This window comes from Phycodurus eques, chromosome 15, assembly GCF_024500275.1.
Source record: "Phycodurus eques isolate BA_2022a chromosome 15, UOR_Pequ_1.1, whole genome shotgun sequence".
In the NCBI taxonomy this organism is placed as follows: Eukaryota; Metazoa; Chordata; class Actinopteri; order Syngnathiformes; family Syngnathidae; genus Phycodurus; species Phycodurus eques.
In genome coordinates this window covers 18,367,493-18,387,447 of record NC_084539.1, presented here as the reverse complement: position 1 = coordinate 18,387,447, position 19,955 = coordinate 18,367,493, and the positions used below count along the sequence as shown (strand labels likewise).

At 39.5% G+C, this 19,955-nt stretch overlaps 1 protein-coding gene across 2 annotated transcripts; it reads right to left on the bottom strand.

Moving 5' to 3' along the window:
* Positions 1–631: 631 nt before the first annotated feature.
* tbx5a (T-box transcription factor 5a) lies at positions 632–18,464 on the bottom strand. Of its 2 annotated transcripts, none has more exons than XM_061698691.1 (8): positions 18,306–18,464; positions 17,799–17,893; positions 17,101–17,220; positions 16,299–16,446; positions 7,460–7,612; positions 4,524–4,615; positions 2,125–2,348; positions 632–1,449 (listed from the first exon to the last, which is right to left on the bottom strand). In XM_061698691.1, the coding sequence occupies exons 1-8, from the start codon at positions 18,462–18,464 to the stop codon at positions 857–859; spliced, it is 1,584 nt and encodes a 527-aa protein (XP_061554675.1). In that variant the 3' UTR covers positions 632–856. The 2 variants fall into 2 exon arrangements, with proteins under 2 accessions (XP_061554675.1, XP_061554674.1); XM_061698690.1 differs by having other exon boundaries at positions 18,318–18,464.
* Positions 18,465–19,955: the final 1,491 nt, after the last annotated feature.

Genomic DNA, 19,955 nt, shown 5'->3' with positions numbered 1-19,955 from the left:
GAGAAAACATTCCTCTTCAGCGCGCGTTCACATTCATTGTTCCTCATTTCATTCTTGCAATTCAATTGAATACCTTTGGAGGCTTTGTAATATTGTAAACTTGGCTGTTTAGTGGGCTGGAGAACCTGACATTGAGACTGAAATACATTTCCGGTCCAGATTGGAGATTAGACCACAAATAAGAGTGCTCCAGTGAAGTATTTGAAGACATTTTGACAAATTCTCCTCCTGAGTTCTCCATTCTTCTCCAACAGTCCAAAACATGTACAATATGCATGTTAGCTTAATTGTAGACTGAATGTTAGGGCAAATTGTTGTTTTTGTACAGGTGTCCTGTAATTGACTGAAGAAGTCCATGGTGTACCCTTGTCCAACAGCAGCGGGGGTGGACTCCAGCTTGCTTGTGACGATTAAAACTGGATGGAGGGCTGCAAGAGTTAAATGTAGGCCCAAAACCCAATCCAATCACTTGAGAGCCACAACAAAGTCCATCATCTGCTTCGGAACTTTGTTGGTGACTACAATAACTTGAGAACCAAGGCTCATGCAACACAAGAAGGGAAAGTCCCTTAGACAAAATCGGGGTATTAATCCAAATAGCCATATGTACAGTGAACCTTTCAACCGTGCGACATTCGCATTTGTCTCTGGAGTGGAGTCTTTGTGTGTGTGTGTGCGCGCGTTTGTGTGTGCGCGCACGCGCAGTCTTTATGTGCATTCAAGTGCCACATTTCTCATGTTCATGTGACTTGCCCGCTCGCTGACATCCTACCAGTGTCGCTGAACACACACCATATAAAAGTATAAATAGAAATGCATCTAAAGATCTTGCCTTCTGTAACCCTGAAATACTCCTCTAGCTGTTATCGTTCCACTCTGGCATGATGCTGACGCTATGAACCGCGTGGTACTGGTGCGGCGATAGCGTGCGCGGTATGCCGTGCGTGTAGAGGTACTCGTTCCCCTGCAGGCCGGCGGTCGGCGACTGGATCCCGGCGCCGGGGCTACACTGGCGACCCAGAGTCTGGTGCGTCATGGAGCTCTGGTACATGGCGGCGTGGTGACCGTCGGCCAGCTGGGGCGAGGAGTGGCTCCCCACCCCGCCGAGTCTGGACACCAGAGAACCTGACGTGAAGTGAGCAGAGAAGTGCTGGTAGGGCAGTCGCTCCATAGGCTGCATGGTGGCCACCGAACAGCTCCCGTAGGGCGACACGCCGGCCCAGGTGTTACAGCTGATGTCCTCCAAGCTGGGAACGGGCTCGGCACCCTGCGAGGCGCCGGCGTACATGCAGGCCTGGCGCTGGCTGGACTCGCTGCGGTAGGGCCCGGCGGTGAGGCCCAGGCTCTGTGCGTAGCTGACCGGGCGATAGTAATGGTCCTCCTCGCTGGACGAGCTCTCCAAGTAGGCTTTCTTGTAGCTGTGCTCGCCTGAGTGGCATTCATCCTCCGCTGCTGCTGGATTCACACAAAAAAATTAATAAAAAAACAACTACAGTCAAGTCTTGACAGAGAAATTGGGGGAGAAGGATGTCAGTTATCTGGAATCCAAACATATTCACTGGTTCTATCAAAAATACCATCCATCTTCTACAGTCCTCTTTCGGGTCATGGGTGAACTGGAGTCTATCCCAACTGACTTATGATGAGAGGCGGGATACACCCCTGAACTGGTCACCACTAAATCGCAGAAACAATTTAGAGCCTTCAAGGAACTTAAGACTTGGTGAGAGAAGGTCTTTTTTTTTTTTTTTTTTTTTACCCTTGACCAAAGGTGGCCAGATAAGCCAAAAATTGGACTAAAGTAAGAGTGCTGTTACTTGATAATATGAAGCCAGTAAAAAGTAGTCCTCCAAATAACTACTTGTGTAAGAATAATTATTCAGTGAAAAAAAAAACTACAAGTACTCAGTAACAGGTGAGCAACCCCTGATTTATTACTTTTAATTAGAGCATCAACATCAATTAAACAAATATAAAGTGAGAATTTTTAATACACTGACCGCTTATTTTGGATCTCATTGGATTCAGATTGTCAGGTTGTGGTAAATGCCATATTTTTTATGCATCATAGTATAATCTTATTCAGATAACAAACTGTTCAACATACATGAGATAGCGGCCTACCTTTCCTCTTGATGCAGTGGTACGCCTGCCCATGCTCGTGGGGGAGGGGATAGGAGCCCGACTGGGGCAGCAAGTCCTGCGAGGTGCTCGTCACCCCGTTCTCGCACTGGGAGTACTGGGAGCTCGGGGTGGCCAGGCCTTGGACTTCCCCGCTGAACGGACTCTGGCTGGAGCTCACGCGTTGGCGCACCGTGCTGCGAGGTACCACCGGGTAATCCTTGGTGCTACGTATAAACACAAAAATGCTTTGACGTCTGTAAATTTGAAATTGTGGCAAAATACAAAATATACTATACATAGAAACATAACCACATTTGTCTTGTGACATGAATCGCTATATTTTGAAGTATTTTCATGGTAACAGCAAAACGTAAACCGCTTCCCATGAGTAATCAATAATAAACATTCTACACTCGAAAATAGTACATGTTTCACAGTGTATGCGAGTTTGTTGTTGTCTTGTTCACCGGCTGCCAGACATTTCGATGCACGTTTTGGGTCGTTCATTTTCACCGAGAGCAGACATGCAGCTGACCAAACCTCACGTACAGACTGATGTGGTTTGGAACATGACAAAGCTTTAAATTATGTGCCATGCATTGTATTAGCATAGACAATGATTTCAATATTGTTTTAGCACCACAGTCTCTTGACTTTTGAGAATTTTGAGATACGAGCTGTCTCTTGGCCGATTCTTTGTTTTGAGTTGCGTGCGTAAGTTTGAGTAGCGAGCGCTACATGGTGGCAGTGAACTTCACAACAAGCAGCCATTTGCAAGCGATTCTTCAAAAGGAGGCTAAGCCACTCTAAGTTGATGTTTACTGTCAAACTGAACATAAAACAAAAATAATTGCATGTTATGTAGTTAACAAAACCAAGTAACTTTGCCTTAAGAAAGTCTGCTACCTTAATGCTAACACACAATTCAAAACTCCATAGACAAGTTAACGAAACAAGCATCAATGTCTCTGTAGTTATAACTGTTTTTGCAATGTATGTATGAACACAAATGGTCAGCAAAACATGTAGACAGTCAATTAACAATACTTATGGGTGTATATTTTGAATCCTCTCTGAAAAATGACTAATTTTACTATTGCTTAATAAGCTTCAAAGAAACAGTCCTTTTGTATTTATTTTGTAAGCATGATACTGGCACTGGTGGAATAGGCGCCCACACAAGAAGGAGGAGCAAAATGTTGATGGGCATCGAAGCATGAAATCATGATGCATACAATTCTTTACTGCGAATGCCGTTGAATTATATTATTACTGTATGTTTTTCTAAACAGGGGTGCAAATAAGAGTCAGCAAGGAAACACTATTTTCATTTCTATGGGGTGAGCTAATTTGAGAAACAATGGTTTTGAATTACGACTGGGTCACGGAATGAATTAAACTGGTGAGTCAAGGCACAACTGTACTTGGAAAACGTATTGCAAGCCGTCCTCTGAAGTCATGCCATCCTTTTGTGCAGATCAGGATTTGATTGCAATCTTTATTCCTGTGGCTCTGAATAAATGTTATGGGAAGGACGGTGAGTGGAATTGGAGGGGGGATTTTATGTGGGGGGGGGGGAAGGGGGGTGGCTTAAAGTTACAAAACCAGATTTTGTCCTTTGAAAATGTGTTTTGCACGCACTCCATCCCTCATGTGGGCCGAGTAATACATACAGTGTGTGTATATTGACCTATGTTCTAAAAAGAAAAGAATTTGGACTGTGTGTTTGAGTGCACATGTACGTTAGACGTCGTCAAAGTCGAAGCGCGCGACACTTAGGTCACTCCAACTTAACACTCGTAACCGGCTCGTGCTTCGAGTGATGGAAGCGAGCGGGATGTCGGTGATTATCACCCTCTTTTTGCAAATAACGTACCTTCGCTCATCTATGCCAACGACGTATAGTGAAAGGACAAAACAATTAAAAGCTCTTCCACTAGATGGCAGAAGGTACAATTAAGCTGTGTATCCACCCGTTTCCATTTATGCAACAGAATATTAGCTGTGTGTTTAACTAAACAGTTTAGTAAGTTTGTGAGTAATTTGCAATGTGATCGTCATGATAGCACTCTTACGGCGTTGTATAAAAACACAGCGATAATATAATAAAAAAAAAAAAAATTAAGCAGTTTGTGCATCCTGATTTCATGATTCAATGCCCATTGATGTTCTGTGTGTCTTGGCCACCAGGGGCCAGTATAATACAGATGTACATAAAACATATCTCCAAAACGTCACAAGTTGCGTTATTTGTATTGCAAGGCAACACTGTAAAAACTTGACATTTTTAGTATGGTGGCGTGCCATGAGTTTTTTCTTTTTAACAAAATGTGTGACTCAAAGGTGGAGAAATTTTTAGATAGTTCGGGTGTACCCAACGTTGTGGCTTTTGCACATACCTTTGCATTCTGGACATCCGGTGCAGTTCCATGTCGTCACTTCCCCGGAAGCCTTTAGCAAATGGGTTGTTCTCAATTTTAAGTTGCGTTATCTAAAGAAAATAAGGAAACAACCCAGTAAGGCACGGTAATTATTGCTTTAAAGTTAAACAGCCTCACTTTAATCCACTTTTTTGAGTTTAGTGTTACTGATGATCCAATAAATAACACTTCATATGATCAAATAGAATCATTCCCAAAAATAAAGTATTGTTGCATGATGAGTTCTAAAGTCAGGCACGGTGGTTTCTGGCAGGTCTTCAGTGTTTTCACTTTTCTGGAGCAAAGAAGAAGTTTTTTCTGCAGATGGCTGCTGACACACAACTCACTGGAATTTTTCTAAATCAATTAATTCGATCCAATGAAAAGCCAGGCAATCGCCAGTCGCGGTGACATTAACACCTACAGGCAATTTAGAGTTTTCAATCAACCTGCAATGCATGTTTTTGTTATGTGGGAGGAAACCGGAGAAAACCCATACAGGCACGGGGAGAACATGCAAACTCCACACAGGTCGGGCTGGGATTTGAACCCCGGGCCTCAGAACTGTGAGGCAGATGTGCTCACCAGTCGCGCACCGTGCCGCCACGCTAGCCCATATGTATTAAACAATGTTAAAATGTCAAAAATATGATCAAGGCTTTGTAAAGCTAGATTTTTGCAGCTTTTTAAAAATGGTCCTGTCGTCATATAAACACAGTATCAAAAAAAAAGTATAGGTTCACTTGGAAAAGTCAAAATTTTAGAAAGACAAACACTGTATTCTCTGAATGAAGATAACATTAAATGAACCAGAAATACAGTCTGGACATTGTTCATGTGGTAAAGAGTGACTCAATGTTGATTTTTTTTTTTTTTTATATTTATATTTATTTATATTTCACAAGAGCGAAATGGTATCTAAAGATCAAAGAAAGCTATGAAAGTAGTCTTTCAACCTAAATATACTTTCTTTGCGTTGATTCTACCTTGGTTCCATAATTTGACTCAAGTAAAATTTTACTCAAGTAAATATCTGTTACCTGTCTTAAGTGGAAAATGTGATTATTTACGATAAATTTATTGCTAAATTAAATTAGATTAATGAAGATGACCAAAAATTGTGGTATACATGTTCTATATACATATACATACATAAATATACACACACACACACATGGAGAGAGAGAGAGAGAGAGTGAGAGAGAGAACATTTTTTCCCCCTCAAGAATAAGTGTATATGAAGGTTGTGTGTATACAGGTATACTATATATATTTTGCTAAAGCGTTGACAATTAACAAACTCAGTAGCTCTTAAACAAAACTGAGTGTACTTGGCATGACTTTAAAGAAGGAACTGGTTTAAAAACAATTTTAAAAAAAAAACACTTCAACACACGTGTTTAGAAAAAGACAAGACAACAATTATTTTCAGCGTTTACCAGGTCGCCTCACACTTTTCTGAACCCCCCCCAAAAAAAATCCCTTGAAAACATTCTGGAGTTGAATGAGAGAATGGGAGCCTTTGAGCACCTTCATTAGCAGGTGACACGACGGCCTGCAGCACATTATTAACATTGTTATTACTATTAGTGCTATGCAGATGTTGGCCTGTTTGATTATTAGACAGTTGTGCTCAAGGGCCTGCACTTCAGAATGCTTGCCTTTTTTTTTTCGGGGGGCAGGTCTGGAAAGCCCCAATAATTAGCCAGGGGGTTACGATCTGACCTCCCCACCGCCCCCGCCCCCCCCCCCCCCTCCGCCCAATAACACGTTATAAAATTATGAATGGTTTCTAAAGAACGCTGTTTCCTGTTCCCAGAAGAAAGCAGGCTGCTGATTGGCTGCAGAAACATTACGAGCCCCAAGTCTGCACTGCTTTGCAATGGACCCCCGTCCCCGTCCCCGTCCCCCAAACCAAATACATCGACCCCCACGTGTTTAAATGATCTTAAACAGACCCTGTTTACACATATTTCGTCTTTTTCATATTTGGGAAAGGCAAACGCAAACCAACAAGAAATACATGAACGGCGTGCATTTAAAAATGTAAAAGTGCTTATTTATCCAAAACAGCAACGACTATTCAATCAAACAATTAAAAATAGTAGATCATCATGATCATTATTAGCAGTGTTCTGTTACACGTATTTTATTAGTCATTTAAGAATGACATTTACAAACAAAATACTCAATTTGAATTGACACACTATAAAATGAAACACTCCAAGTCATCTGCATAAATGACAAAAAACATGAAAAAGGTCTAATTAGTTTTTGTTTTAGTCTTTTGAAGGGTGTTTTCAATTTTAAGACCGATTATCCCCCCAAAAATAAAATAAATCTTGAAGTGTTTTTTTCCCCTTTACTTTTAACTGGTATTTTTTTATCTCAACCTGTCACTGACTAGAACAAAAATTTAAAACACTAAAAAAAAAAAAAAGGTAATATTTAAATAACTAACGTTTATTGTTGTTTAGTGTTTTGACATATATTTTTTTTCTTCATCTGGCAGTAACTATATTTATTCCAAATATAGCAGACAAGTACATAAAGTTAATTAACTAGTTTTTTAGCTTATTTCCAAACTTGCCTCATCTATCACACCAATAACTTCAAATTAATACATCATAATACAGTAATGTTAGTTTTTGTTCTCGTTCCCATCCTTCTATAAAAGAAATAAAAATGACAATAACAATATTACAGACAATCTCACAGGTTTAATTGTCTTTAAATCTGTCTAATCGTCATTTTCCTGCTTGTTGGAATTATTTCGCCAAACGACCCAATTAAATGGTTAAATGAGATCATTCAAAAAGCGCCGCGGGTTGTGTTCCCCGCGCAATAAAAGCCGCACGGAGCGAATTCAAGGAAGAAAAAAAACAATGAAAAATAAATAAAAGCGCAAACTTGACCTTGTGGTTCTGGTAGGAAGTGACGGCGATGAAGGCCGTCTCGGGGAAGACGTGCGTGCAGAAGGCCGTGTTCTTGGACCCGAAGCCGTTGTTCTCGTCCGCCTTGACGATGTGGATCCTGGGCTGGTACTTGTGCATCGAATTCAAGATAATCTGGGGGGGAATAATAAAAACATTATATAGAGACAAGATATGCTGACCTGATTTTAGCAGGAAAGGGAGAAAGTTTGGCAAACTTCCCCCCCCAACTTGCGTCTGAGATGCGACTGCACTATTTAAACATGTTGCGCATCACATTCAATATTTTAATAATAATAATAAGTCCATTTTCTGTTAAACAAAAGGCCGATTCATTATCAAATATACATACTAAAGATCAAAATTTCACCAAAACCCACCAACAACCAATCACATTACAGTGGAAATTGATTTGGATCCAGACTCAAAGTCACCATATTTATTTTTTTTTTTAATTGAGTTTAAAAAATGTACAGAAAGTATTTGGGTCCACATTATAGATGTTAATAAATATATTCAGTAGAAACCAAAGTTAAGCCACATTTTCTCATGACGAAGGTAACAATAACCAAAATAGAATTTAAAAAATGGATCCAGTTTAAAAGTGCAAATGTTCATAAATATAGACAAAACTAAAGCTAGATATCAAGTAAGCTAAATTTGCTAAAAATAATAGACAATATACAACAATGGATTCTGATCTAAATTAACAGTTGGACTGTGCAAATTACACAAAATGAAATCCAAATTCATTCGAATTCAAATTATGCTTACTTTGCAAAAAAAAATTCCAGATCACCATCTTGCTTTAAAATGAATAAATATACATAATATTGTAGACTGAAACCAAATTCATCTTTATCACGATTATTTATTTATTTTTTAAACAGTTAACAGTTTCCTCATGTCACAAAAATGATTTGGTTACAGATTCAATTTCTTGACCAAATAATCGCGTATATTATTTATTTATTTTTTGGGATCAAAAGGGAATGGGGGGGGGGGGGTAAATCACAAAATTGCACATGACCATTTATTAGCAAAATCCTTCATTACGCCACAAGGTATAACAAATTTCCATTACAAGCAGCATTGATTTACATATCTCGATAACAATAGAAAATTATTACATGAAGCGTTTGTGCGGCCGCAAATATTGCACGTCGGGTGAAAACTGAATTGAAAATATGTACACGCTTTGCAATCTGTCCATGTTAGAAAAAGGAGATGATCCTGCAAACATTTTGAGTTTTGCCAGTCTCACTAATTAAATGGGATTCATATCATGTGTTCACACTGAATCTTCAGATGAAAACCAAATTAGATCCAAATCCATTCGCAATGTTTTGCGATGTGATCGTGTGTCAAAAATAACTTCAACGCACAAGCTTTTTTAGTTTTGAGCGTCGCAAAATAAAAGCGGCTTTATTATGTGTTCACACCAAATTTAATCCAAATCTGTTCGTTTTTTTGGCGTTGTTTCCATGTAATACAAAAATTTCATGTCACAAAAAATAGTTTAATTTCTCATGCGTTCATACTGACACGTCAGATGAAAACCAAATTGAATCGAAATCTGTTTGCGATGTTTTGCGATCCGTTCAGCTTAGAAAATGCCATAAAGGGGGAAACCTTTTGAGTTTTGGCAGTGTCACAAAATAAAAGTGGTTGAAACATCTCATGTTCACACTGACGCTACAGATGAAAACCAAATTGAATCCAAATCGGTTCTCAATGTTTTGGATGTGTCAATGTTCTACTCCATAAAGGATATGAATGTGCAAACACTTTGAGGTATGTGAGTGCATGTCACAGAATCAAAAGCGATTCAACTTCTCATGCGTTCATAGTGACGCTTCAGATGCACACCAGATTGAAACCGGAGCTGCTATTTACTTCCATTCATACGAAAAACAAAACACACGCGGATATGAATCTTAAGCAGAGATAAAATATGACAAGAAAAGACAATGTGACTCTTTTGCACTGTGCTCAAACTTAATTGTTGTTTTCAAACTCTTTTGAATGTCCCGATCTGTCTCCTTTCTGCCAAACCTGCTCTAAAACTTTCCTTGTGTAACTCCAAAGTGATTCCCACAAGGATGTTGCCTCTCTCTCTCTCTCTCGCAGTCGGACGTGCTAAGTGACGACTACCAGAGGGCCTGCGTGCGTGCGTGCGTGCGTGCGTGCGTGCGTGCCGGTCAATCAGCTTGAACTTGAACTTTCGGGCTTCAATATTTAAAATGCAGCCCATAAGGTTTGCAGCCTTTTAGGAAACCTACTGGGTTTTTTTTTGTTTTGTTTTTTAAATTGGCAAATCTTAAAGTGGCACTAAGCAGGCCCCAAAAAAATGGTATATAAATTCAACACACCCCAGAAAATTCACGCACGAAAGTATACACTTCAGCCGCGTGACATCCCGGGGTCACGGGTGCTGTGTTTTAGCCCTGCCCACAAGACCAGGAAAATTCAAACGGTGAAAAAGATGTTTAAGCTGTATCGCAACAATTCAGCACCAGATTGTTTTCAGTCTTTACATAGGTTTTCAACACTTATCATCAAACATATTTAATGCATTTAGAAACAAAACATGGATATCTGCTTAGAGTCCCTTTAAGATTTAAAAAAAAAAAAAAAAAACCTCCCCTGTTCTTCTTCCCTTTGCTCTCCTCCCCCTCCCAGCTTTGGTATTCTGGGCTATCTGTTATCTGGAGGGTTGTTTTTGTACCTGCCTTTCACCGCCACACTGACCTCCGGCATGCCCCCACAAGGCTCTCTTCGGGGGCCGAGTGAAGCGCGGCGGCCAAAGAAGGATACAATAGTGCTCCATTATTAGTTTCCAGTTGAACTTGATCGCATTTCATGCTGCAGTTGCTTTTGGCAAAGGGCTGAAACTGTACTAGACGTTTCCACGCCCTACACGAAGGTAGCGAATGACCCAGGCCACAAAACAGCAGTCAGGATTTGTCTGGCGCTTTGGTTGGATGGATGGATGGATGGATGGATGGATGGATGGATGGATCTCTGCTTGGTCTCTGACTACTTGCATGTCCTAAAAGCCATTCATTTGCTTCAGGGCGAGCCCACCCGTGATTTGAATTTTTTTAGTGATATTGAGTGAGTGAAATCCCCACTGTCCAAAAAAAAAAAAAAAACACACACGCACGCACACACAAAAAAAAAAACAGACCAATGAAGTAAAAATAAATTCAGTAAAAGTGAGTAAGACACATCCCAAAGCAACAGGTGGCACTATTTTACTATCTTAAGTGATTTCTGGAAGAGGCACACAAACAAAATGCAAAATTGAAGAAAAAGTTTTTAATTTGTCAAATTTAATTAAAAACAAAACTTAGACATATATATATATATATGGATATAAAGATAAATTATTAAATATGAAAATATATAAAATTAAATGTACATATATAATTAAAATCTTTATTATATATATATCTTTTTACAAATGATACATAAGTCAGTTTCCATGCAGCCATATGGAAATGTTGCCGACAAATGAAAAGTATATCTCTCCACATATGTTGACCAAGTTTATTTATTTATTACATGAATTGTATTCATGTTTCTGATAAAACAATACTAGCAATGCTCGTGTCATCCAGATGTCAAATAGTACAGTTTTGCCTCACTAGTAACATGTACAGAAGTTGGGATACAAGCATTGCAAAGTTGTCCTACTAGTGTGCAAAAACGTCATACAGCAGTAGAAAAAAAAAAACCCTCCTTTTATTCGTTTTATTAGTCCAAAAAATGCTTTCTATAATCTGGGATTGCTTTGGCAACGATAGCAACACTGAGAAGCAACGATTAATATTTTTGACATAGTGTTGCTTTAAAAAGGTGGTGCCTTGACTTACAAGTGCCCCAACGTACAAGTGTTTCAAGTTATGAGCCGTCGCTGGTGGCTTTAAAGAGTTTTTCGAGTTAAAGCCTGTTGCTTGCTGAACTTGTTTTGCTACGTGTTGCTAGCAAATATTTGACCTATGAGTGGATTTTTTTTTCCAACCATGATGTATATTCTTTCCTCCCGGAGCGTGCCGTGTGCAATTTAGCAGCTAGCGAGCAGTTCTTTTATTAAAAAAAAAAAACAAAAAAGAGGCCCAGTGTGCTCGCTTTAAGCTGATGATTGCCACTCCCAGTTGAAGTTAACTGCAAAACTAAACCTAAAACAAAAACAATTACACGTGTATTTTAATCAAGCCACATAACTTTGTCTTATAAAAGTCTGCTATCTTAATGCTAACACCTAATGCGAAACGGCATAGATGGGGGAAACCGAACTAGATCCATAATCACTGCGGTTATAAACCTTTAAACAACTGATATTTGAACACAAATGGTGTGAAACAGAGCATAGAACAATACTCACAGGCAAATATTATTAATGCTCTGCCATAAATGAATAATGCAACTTTTTCACGATGCTCTTTGTTAGTGATCAAATCTATGCGTATTATATGTATTATACTGCCCCTGGTGGCCAAGGCGCACACACCAGAAGGAGCAGCACAATATCCATTGCATTAAACGGTTGCAAACACTGCTTACATCTTGACATTCTATTGATGTTATTACTATATGTTTTTATACAGAACAATACTATAGAGTGCTATTGGTGGCTTTGGAGGGCTGGAATTGATTCATGGTATTTCCATTCATTTCAAAGGTTGAAGTTGCCACTGCAGGCACTTTTTAAACCCCTCTTCCTGTTACCCAGCTCATGTGAGGTCTCCGCAAATTCGCCATCCGACCCATGACAAAACCACGTCCCGCTGCGTGGATTTAGAAGCTAAAAACATCACCCCCTAAATGCATAGCTCACCCCGGAAAATAACACGGCCCGCTAACTGTGGCTTCCCAATGTCCGGCGTGCACGGCGTTGGAGTTAGGGGTGTTTCCACTGGACCACCCGCCGGAGTTCAAACCCATGAACGGGCACAACCTATCTATATCCTTGTCCCTGCCCCCTCTTGCCTTCCTTTGTGATGATAATAGTTAATGATAGTGAGGGATCACTTTTGGTCCTTCTCGCTTTCAAGTCCCGACCACATCAGAGAGTCCCTCCCTCCCAGCTCCAGCCACGGGATTAGCGAGGCTTTGCAGGGCCGCCATCTCTGTTGCCCACCGCGCTGCCACTCAAATAGAAAGACGTTAAAAGTCTCGGAATCCGACACGACGCATTCTACATGGCCCAAATGCGGGAAGACTGAGGCAGAAGCCAATTTAAAGGAACGGATACACAACAGTTAGACAAGAGGAATGCAAAAATACATGTACAGAGGGTTTAAAAAGTCTACACACCCCCGTATGGAATGACAGGTTTTTTGTGATGAACAGCTGAACTTTATTTCAGGTTCATCACAGCACGTCAGTGGTGGCATGTGTGTTCCAACTCCCATTTAACATGGGTTTGAACGTGATACGTGGAGCGAAACTGAAATACCTTAGAATTAAAAAAAGAAAATTATTTTTTATTTAAAGTGTTTCAATAATGAAAAGTCAGTTTGCATGTTTGCACATTTTAGTACGACTATTCTGCACGTGGAAACAATCCATTCTCCCGGCCTTGCGTCCAACTGATAAAAGCCTTCTCCAAGACAACTGCCTTGCACTTCAGCGCTTGTGCGACTCATTGGATTAAGACTTCAAGCTTCGTTGTTTCCTTACAGCCTTCCAAATGATCCTCAATTGAGCCGCTGCGCTCAGTCCCGCACGCTTCTCGCAAAGACAGCCGAACATTCCCGCCCTCGGGCTCATCCTTATTGGTGCATCTCGCCTATACGCCGACTTCTTTCATCCAGCTGCACCAACACAACCGCATTGCGGGCCTGCCACCGTGCAGCGTGTCATTTAGAATTCCCAGGGGCACGAAAGAGAAGACTATAAGCATGCATGCATGCATGCACTGCAACCAATCAAGGAAGGGGGGGGGGGGGGGGACGCACTCCATCCAAAAATCTACAACACCATTCACATTCCATCCCAGCTCAGGTTTCATTTGGCCAGCTGGGCCCTCGTGGCAGGGCAACAATAACTAGGTGCTACATGGATGCGTGGCAGCTCACTTGCGTACGGAATGTCTATTATAGTGCTTCTCAAACTTTTTGCACCTAGTACCACCTTAATAAAAAAAAAGCTCAGCTCTCCAAGTGCCACCATTGTGACCAATATTAAAATACAGTAGCGAAGCAGACCTGTTGATTAAGAGAGGTTTAATTCCTAAAAATAAAACCTAAAAAAAAAAAAAAAAAAACATAAAACCTCTTAACTTTAGGATATTCTGATTGGCGGATTACAATTTATTTACAAATTGAACAACAACAAGTTCCTTTGTCAAAAAAAATAAGTGAATTTTTCAGGAAGGAGGTTTTGCGTGTTGGTTGTCGATATTTAACATCGTAAACCACATTAACATTATGCAATTTAAACATTACCACTGCGTTTAAAAACAGGAAAAGTAAAGCGTTTCAATTATAATGGACTACGCATTAGGTAAATAAAAATTGTACTTAAATAAATGTTTAAAATGAAACAGCTTTTAAAGATCAAATGCAAATGTATTGGACTATACTTAAGTTAAATGCAGCAGAAATGTACTGTAGTGGATTTCAAAAAGAAAGTTTAAAAGGGATGTAAGCATGTAGCAACACTGAGTTCTTAAGGATTAAATGAAAATATATTATACTGTACCCAAGTTAAATAAAACTGGACTGTACTTAGAAATGTACTGCATTTGATGTATATATATATATATAAAAAATGTTTAAATGGGATGAAGGCATATAGCTACAATATTTATTCTATGTTTGAGTGGATTGCATGTTTTAGATGTAAATGTTATGTGTACTTCTGTGATTATTTCACTTTGTACTTGTGCGTACTGGTACCACGCTGAGAATCATCGGTCTATTACTGTATATAGTGTTGGACTGAAGGGAGTCATTGAAATGCCTTTGAAAGTTTCTGCAACGTTAGCAATAATCTCATATGGCCACGATGATATAAGAACATGTAGCAATAAAAAGAAATAAATAATAAATAAAGGGTTGCTTGAATAATGTTTCAATCAAAATGCACTAAACATAAGGTAAAGGGGGGGGAAAAAAAAGTCTACTTCAGTTTTTAAAAACAAACAGTTCTCAAAGGTTAATGTATCATACTTTAAAGTTAAATAGAACTGAACTGCATGCACTTAAGAAATGTACTGTATTCTCGACAGGTACAAAATAAATAAATATATAACTCGTTAAAGTGTACTAGCTTCATTAAATAGGGGGCAACTATTATCCTATTTACCTCATTGCTGCTCTCGTTTAGTGATTGTGAGAGCTAGTAGTTTCTACAAAACAACGTTTGATGGAAAACTGGAGCCAACAGGCCTCTTATTAGCATGGAGACTGATGGAGCGTGTGTGTGTGTGAGTGTTGCAGGAATTGCAGATGTTTCAGGGCGGGTTAGTTAGTGTGCAATAATGAGTTTTTTAGGAAATGGGTAACAGGCGCACTCTGGTTAGAAAGAGAAAAAAAAAAAAAAAAAAGAGAGAAGTTTCCTCTTTCTAGTGCACGTGGACTTTGATTTTAAGGGCCAACATTTGGTGCGCAAGAGAGCTCCCTCAATTGCTAATTAGTTTAACATGAAAACTTAAAAAAAAATATATATATATATATATTTATATATATATATATATATATATATATTTTTTTTTTTTTAAACGAACTCATCTTCTGTATTGAGAATGTGAATCAGGACTCAAGAATTCCTTCAAAATCCATTCACACCGTGACGAGTGTGCGCAAACTCAGGTCACACTATTTATTATAGGCAAACTGGAGGAATGATTAATGTCCAATAAAAACATTCTGCATTACCTTTGATATATTTCAAATTAAACTCAATCTTTCAGTGAGAAAAAAAAAACTAACAGTAAAGCAGGTACACACACCAAAAAAAGGTCATTTGAATTTACTACAGTACATCGGTTGTAGATGACTAAAATGTGTTTAACTGAAATTCTTTATTTTCAAGAAAAAAAAAGTGCGTGTGGGGCGGAGCGGTTATGTCACTTGACCAAATTTTAATCATGTGCAAAGAAAAAAATAAGTAGTGTACTTTTTTAACGACAGCAGAATTTAAATATTTATATCATTAAGTGTAGTGATTAGAATATTTAAGTGGGCAAAAATGTGCAAGGCAAGAAGAGAAAATCCATCAAACTAGAAATTCGGTGTGTTATAGCAAGGTTTGAAAATATGCTATCCCCATTCAATAATGCTTGGACCATTATTGTGCAACATATGCCCCCCCCCCCCAAAAAAAAAAAAAAAAAAAAAAAAAAACTGGCATCGTATTGCCATACTTAAAAAAAACTAAATTCGAATTTTATTGCAGTTCTAATAATATACTGTATGCACGTTTGTAGTCATATCCTATATGCATTATTGTAGTTTAACATGAATAGAATATTATTAGGGTTCACGTTTTAGCATGGATGAATAACAACATGTTTTTGTTAGAATTTTAGATTAAGATCACCATTGCAGTTGTAACTTTTTATTCGATGTATTTAATATTGATTTTTTTTTTTTTTTTTTTTTTTTAACAACGGCTACTACATTTCTTGTCATCTCAGTGTAAATCTCTGCTGGTGTGACCAAAAAAAACTAACAAAAATTCTGTCGTGACTCTAATAAACGGGGAAAAAATAAAAAATATATAAGTGGTAACTTAATCAACATTTGAAAAGTTCCTTCGAGCAACATGGCGCAGGTTTGAGATTTAGGAGACAGGCCTAGGCACCTACGTGTCCGAACGGGTCCAGGTGGTTGTTGGTCAGCTTGAGCTTCTGGAAGGAGACCAGCTGCCGCATCCAGTGGGCCCCCGTGGCCGGAGAGTCCGGGTGCACGTACAGCCTCCCGGGCATGGCGGGCTCGGCCTTCCCGGTCACCGACCTGGAGGGTCGCGCATGCAGTTACACGCAACATTATACAGCAGTCATTAAAAATGTTTTTTTTTTTAAATAAATCACCACCACAATAATAAAAGGATATTTGTAAGCATTCATTCACACGCGCAATTACGCATGACGCACGAATAATAATTAATGTGCTTGTTTTGAACGTGTTTTGGCCACAATATTGAAATGCGGTTCTCTTTTTTTTTTTTTTTTTTTTTTTTTTTTAAAAGGATGACCGGTGACCCAACACGACGGATGTTTAGTAAGGTAAACCACCAAATACATTAGTGACTTACTAGATCTACACTACTGTTCAAACGTTTGGGGTCACTAAGAAAACCTTTATATTTTTGAAAATAAAGCAATGTTTTTCCCCACAAAAAAACAATGCTTTTCTTTATTAAAAAAAAAAAAGTGCATATAGCCACAGTAAGTATAACTGTGTTTTGATGGAAAACATGAAATTGTCTGTGACCCCAAACGTCAGTGTATATTTTATGTCAAATTAGGAAAACAACTAAGTGTCTTTTTTAGGCAGTGTAAATGTATGTATGTATGTATATATATATATATATATATATATATATATATATTCCCCCCCCCCCCCCCAAATAAAGTGTACGTAATTAAATAGATTTTTGGACTTTACCATTTGTTATCAGCAAACTTGTATCGATGATCATCTGCGGGCACGACATCCATCAGCAGGATATATTTTGTTTTGGGGTTCAGGCCGGTGACTTTCACTTTGAAGCTGGGGAACATTCGCCTGCAAAGATGAGGGGGAGGGGGCGGGGGAGGGGGGAATGTAATTAAATATGTGTTAGTAAAGAATTGAGTGCAAAACTTTACAAACTGAATACACCGCACAATTGTGTCAGTTTAAAAAAAACTGAGCATGCGCGTAACAAATGTAACATTCTGAATATGTTTTACTAATTAAACGTTAGTCAATGAAAATAAATGATTGTCTTTAAAAAAATAACATTATAAGGGCAACTGGTATAAATTGTAAAATATATTGGATATGACACCATCTCGTTGAATGATTTATGCTTTCCATAACGAAAAAAAAAAAAAAAAAGTCATTTGAATTTACTGAATTCGAACATGTGCATCAGTGGCACGATTAGAATGTCGCAAACTAACATGTATTTGATTGTTTTCGTGGGGGAAATGACGTCAGTTTACCACATTTTGCGTATATTCCTAATATTTGGCTCCCGTCGTGTGACGCAAGCACAACAACAAACAACATCGATTCAAAAGTGCTGAAGGTGTCAAATCGATGGTGCAGGTGGAGGTGCCTAATGGAGTGGCCCGTGAGCGCGTGTGCAATCGTCTCACCTGCCCGCTTTGGTGATGATCATCTCGGTGCCCACCTCGTGGAACTTTACCCACAGTTCCCTCTCGTGCAGGTACACTTTGATGCCCTCCATGCCCTACAAAAGATAAGAAACATCATTATTTTTTTTCAAATAAAATGGAGGTAAAATTACTAAGTAACTGTCGGTAAAATACGCAAGACAGACTTTTTTAAAGCGAGTTTACGTTTAGAACAATGTCGTTGTGGAAACTTTTTTTTTTTTTTTTTTTTTTTTAATATACAGCTCTGGGGGGAAAAGCAAACCCAAAAAAAAAAAAAAAAGAGACCATCTTAAATGACCAGTTTCTCTGATTTTGCTGGGTTTTTTGGTATGCTTGAACGTGTTGGTTATATGCAAGAAATATTCCAAATATTGTCATTTCCAGATTTTACTCGCAGAAAAAAAATGGCGACTCTTAATTTTTCCAAGAGCTGTATATGCATATAATTTTATTTTGCTTGTATTTTTGAGGAACAATGAAATATACAATATACTCGACCTGCTGGATGTAAGTGGTTTGCGAGGACGGCGACTTGCCAGACGTCCCGTTGGGCTTCTCGGCTTTGGTCTCGCTCGGAACCTCCCTCGAATCGGAACCGGCACCGGGAGAGGCTTGCAGGCCGAAAGTCTCCTCTGTGTCCGCCATGACCGGATCTCAGGGCTGCAAGACCCCCCCCCCCCCCCACCACCACACCCCCTCCCTCCACCCAAAAAAAGGAAAATGGGGAAAAAAAAAAAAAAAATTAAAAAAAAAAAAAAAAAAAAAAGACTATCAAGTCAACAGCACACTTTGATTCGGACTTTTGAAAGAACGCATTTAAAAAGTCAATAAAAATTGAGCAAGTCATCAAATGTTTAGCCCGTAAATGAATTATGTTATTGAAGTACGGCACTTCACGGTCCACACGTGACAACTGTGCAGGCCCACGGGACCCTATGGGACATTTTTCACCCTTTTAGCTCCACGCGTATGATGCCTTTTTGACATTTGTCTTTTTATTTTGCATCATATGAAGATTGAAAACGATGATCAGAAGGATTGTTTCCACGGAAGACAGCGATGAAGTTAAACACGGATCTGCTCCACCTTACCCCTAAACAAAAAGAAAAGAAGGGGGGGGGGGGGGGGGGGGGGGGGAAGAACAATCAAAAAGACGACGACGGTTCAGACAGTAGCCTTTTCTTCCTCCCAAAGAAAAAATAAAATAAAAAAAAAATAAAAAAACGAAAAAAAGTTCAAATAATCCAGCCGAGGTTGGGTATCTCCATGTATTCTTCTTTTGTTGGCTCGAACGGAGCTCCGGACAGACAGCGACTCGCAGCGGAGTTCGTGCCCGGCGATAGGGCTCCGCGGCTCGGCGTGGGCTACGAGGAGCTGCCCGGCGGTGCCTGGAAGCGGCGGAAGTGATGGTGGTGCATTTTAGTTCTGCTGGCGCTCGAGTGAGCCGCGGCGGCTGCTTGCGTCGAGCATTGGCTGCGTTGGGCTTCGGTCCCCGGGGAGCAGGTCGGCCACCTCCTTCTTTTCTCCCCCCCCTCTCCCTCTCTCCCTCTCTCTCTCTCTCTCGACCTCCTCCACTCCCATTCTCTCTCTCCACCATCCAATGAGCACCAATGGGCAAGCGTGCGAAGCGGAAATTGCATCCATGGATGAGGGGGGCTTCAAAAAAAAAAAAAAAAAAAAAAAAAAAAAAAAGGGGGGGGGGGATGGTGAGTGGTTATGAGGGGAGATTAGATAGATAATTAGTAGACTCATTAAAATTGTATTTGTGCCCCAATGTGCAGTCCAACGAGACAATGCAAGAGGTGCAGACTTTTTTTGTTTGTTTTTTTGCATTTGATATTGTTGCATATTCAGTGTATTAATTTACTCGTAGTGCGCGTCATGAGGGGATCTGTTTCCAATCGTTTTGTGTCCCGCTCATGTAGCTGAATAACGGAACCCAAATTGGACTTAAGGATTCGTCTCTCTTGCATTTCTTTGCTTGTGACTTCGCTTTTAATGTGTATTTCTAATCATTACACCCAGGTTGGAAAACGACAAAATGGCCCTAAATTCGTTTTCAATGGAAATTTTGGTCGCCTTTTAACTCTGTAAACCGCATCATCGCGCAAGTGTGTGTGTCTGTGTGTGTGTGTG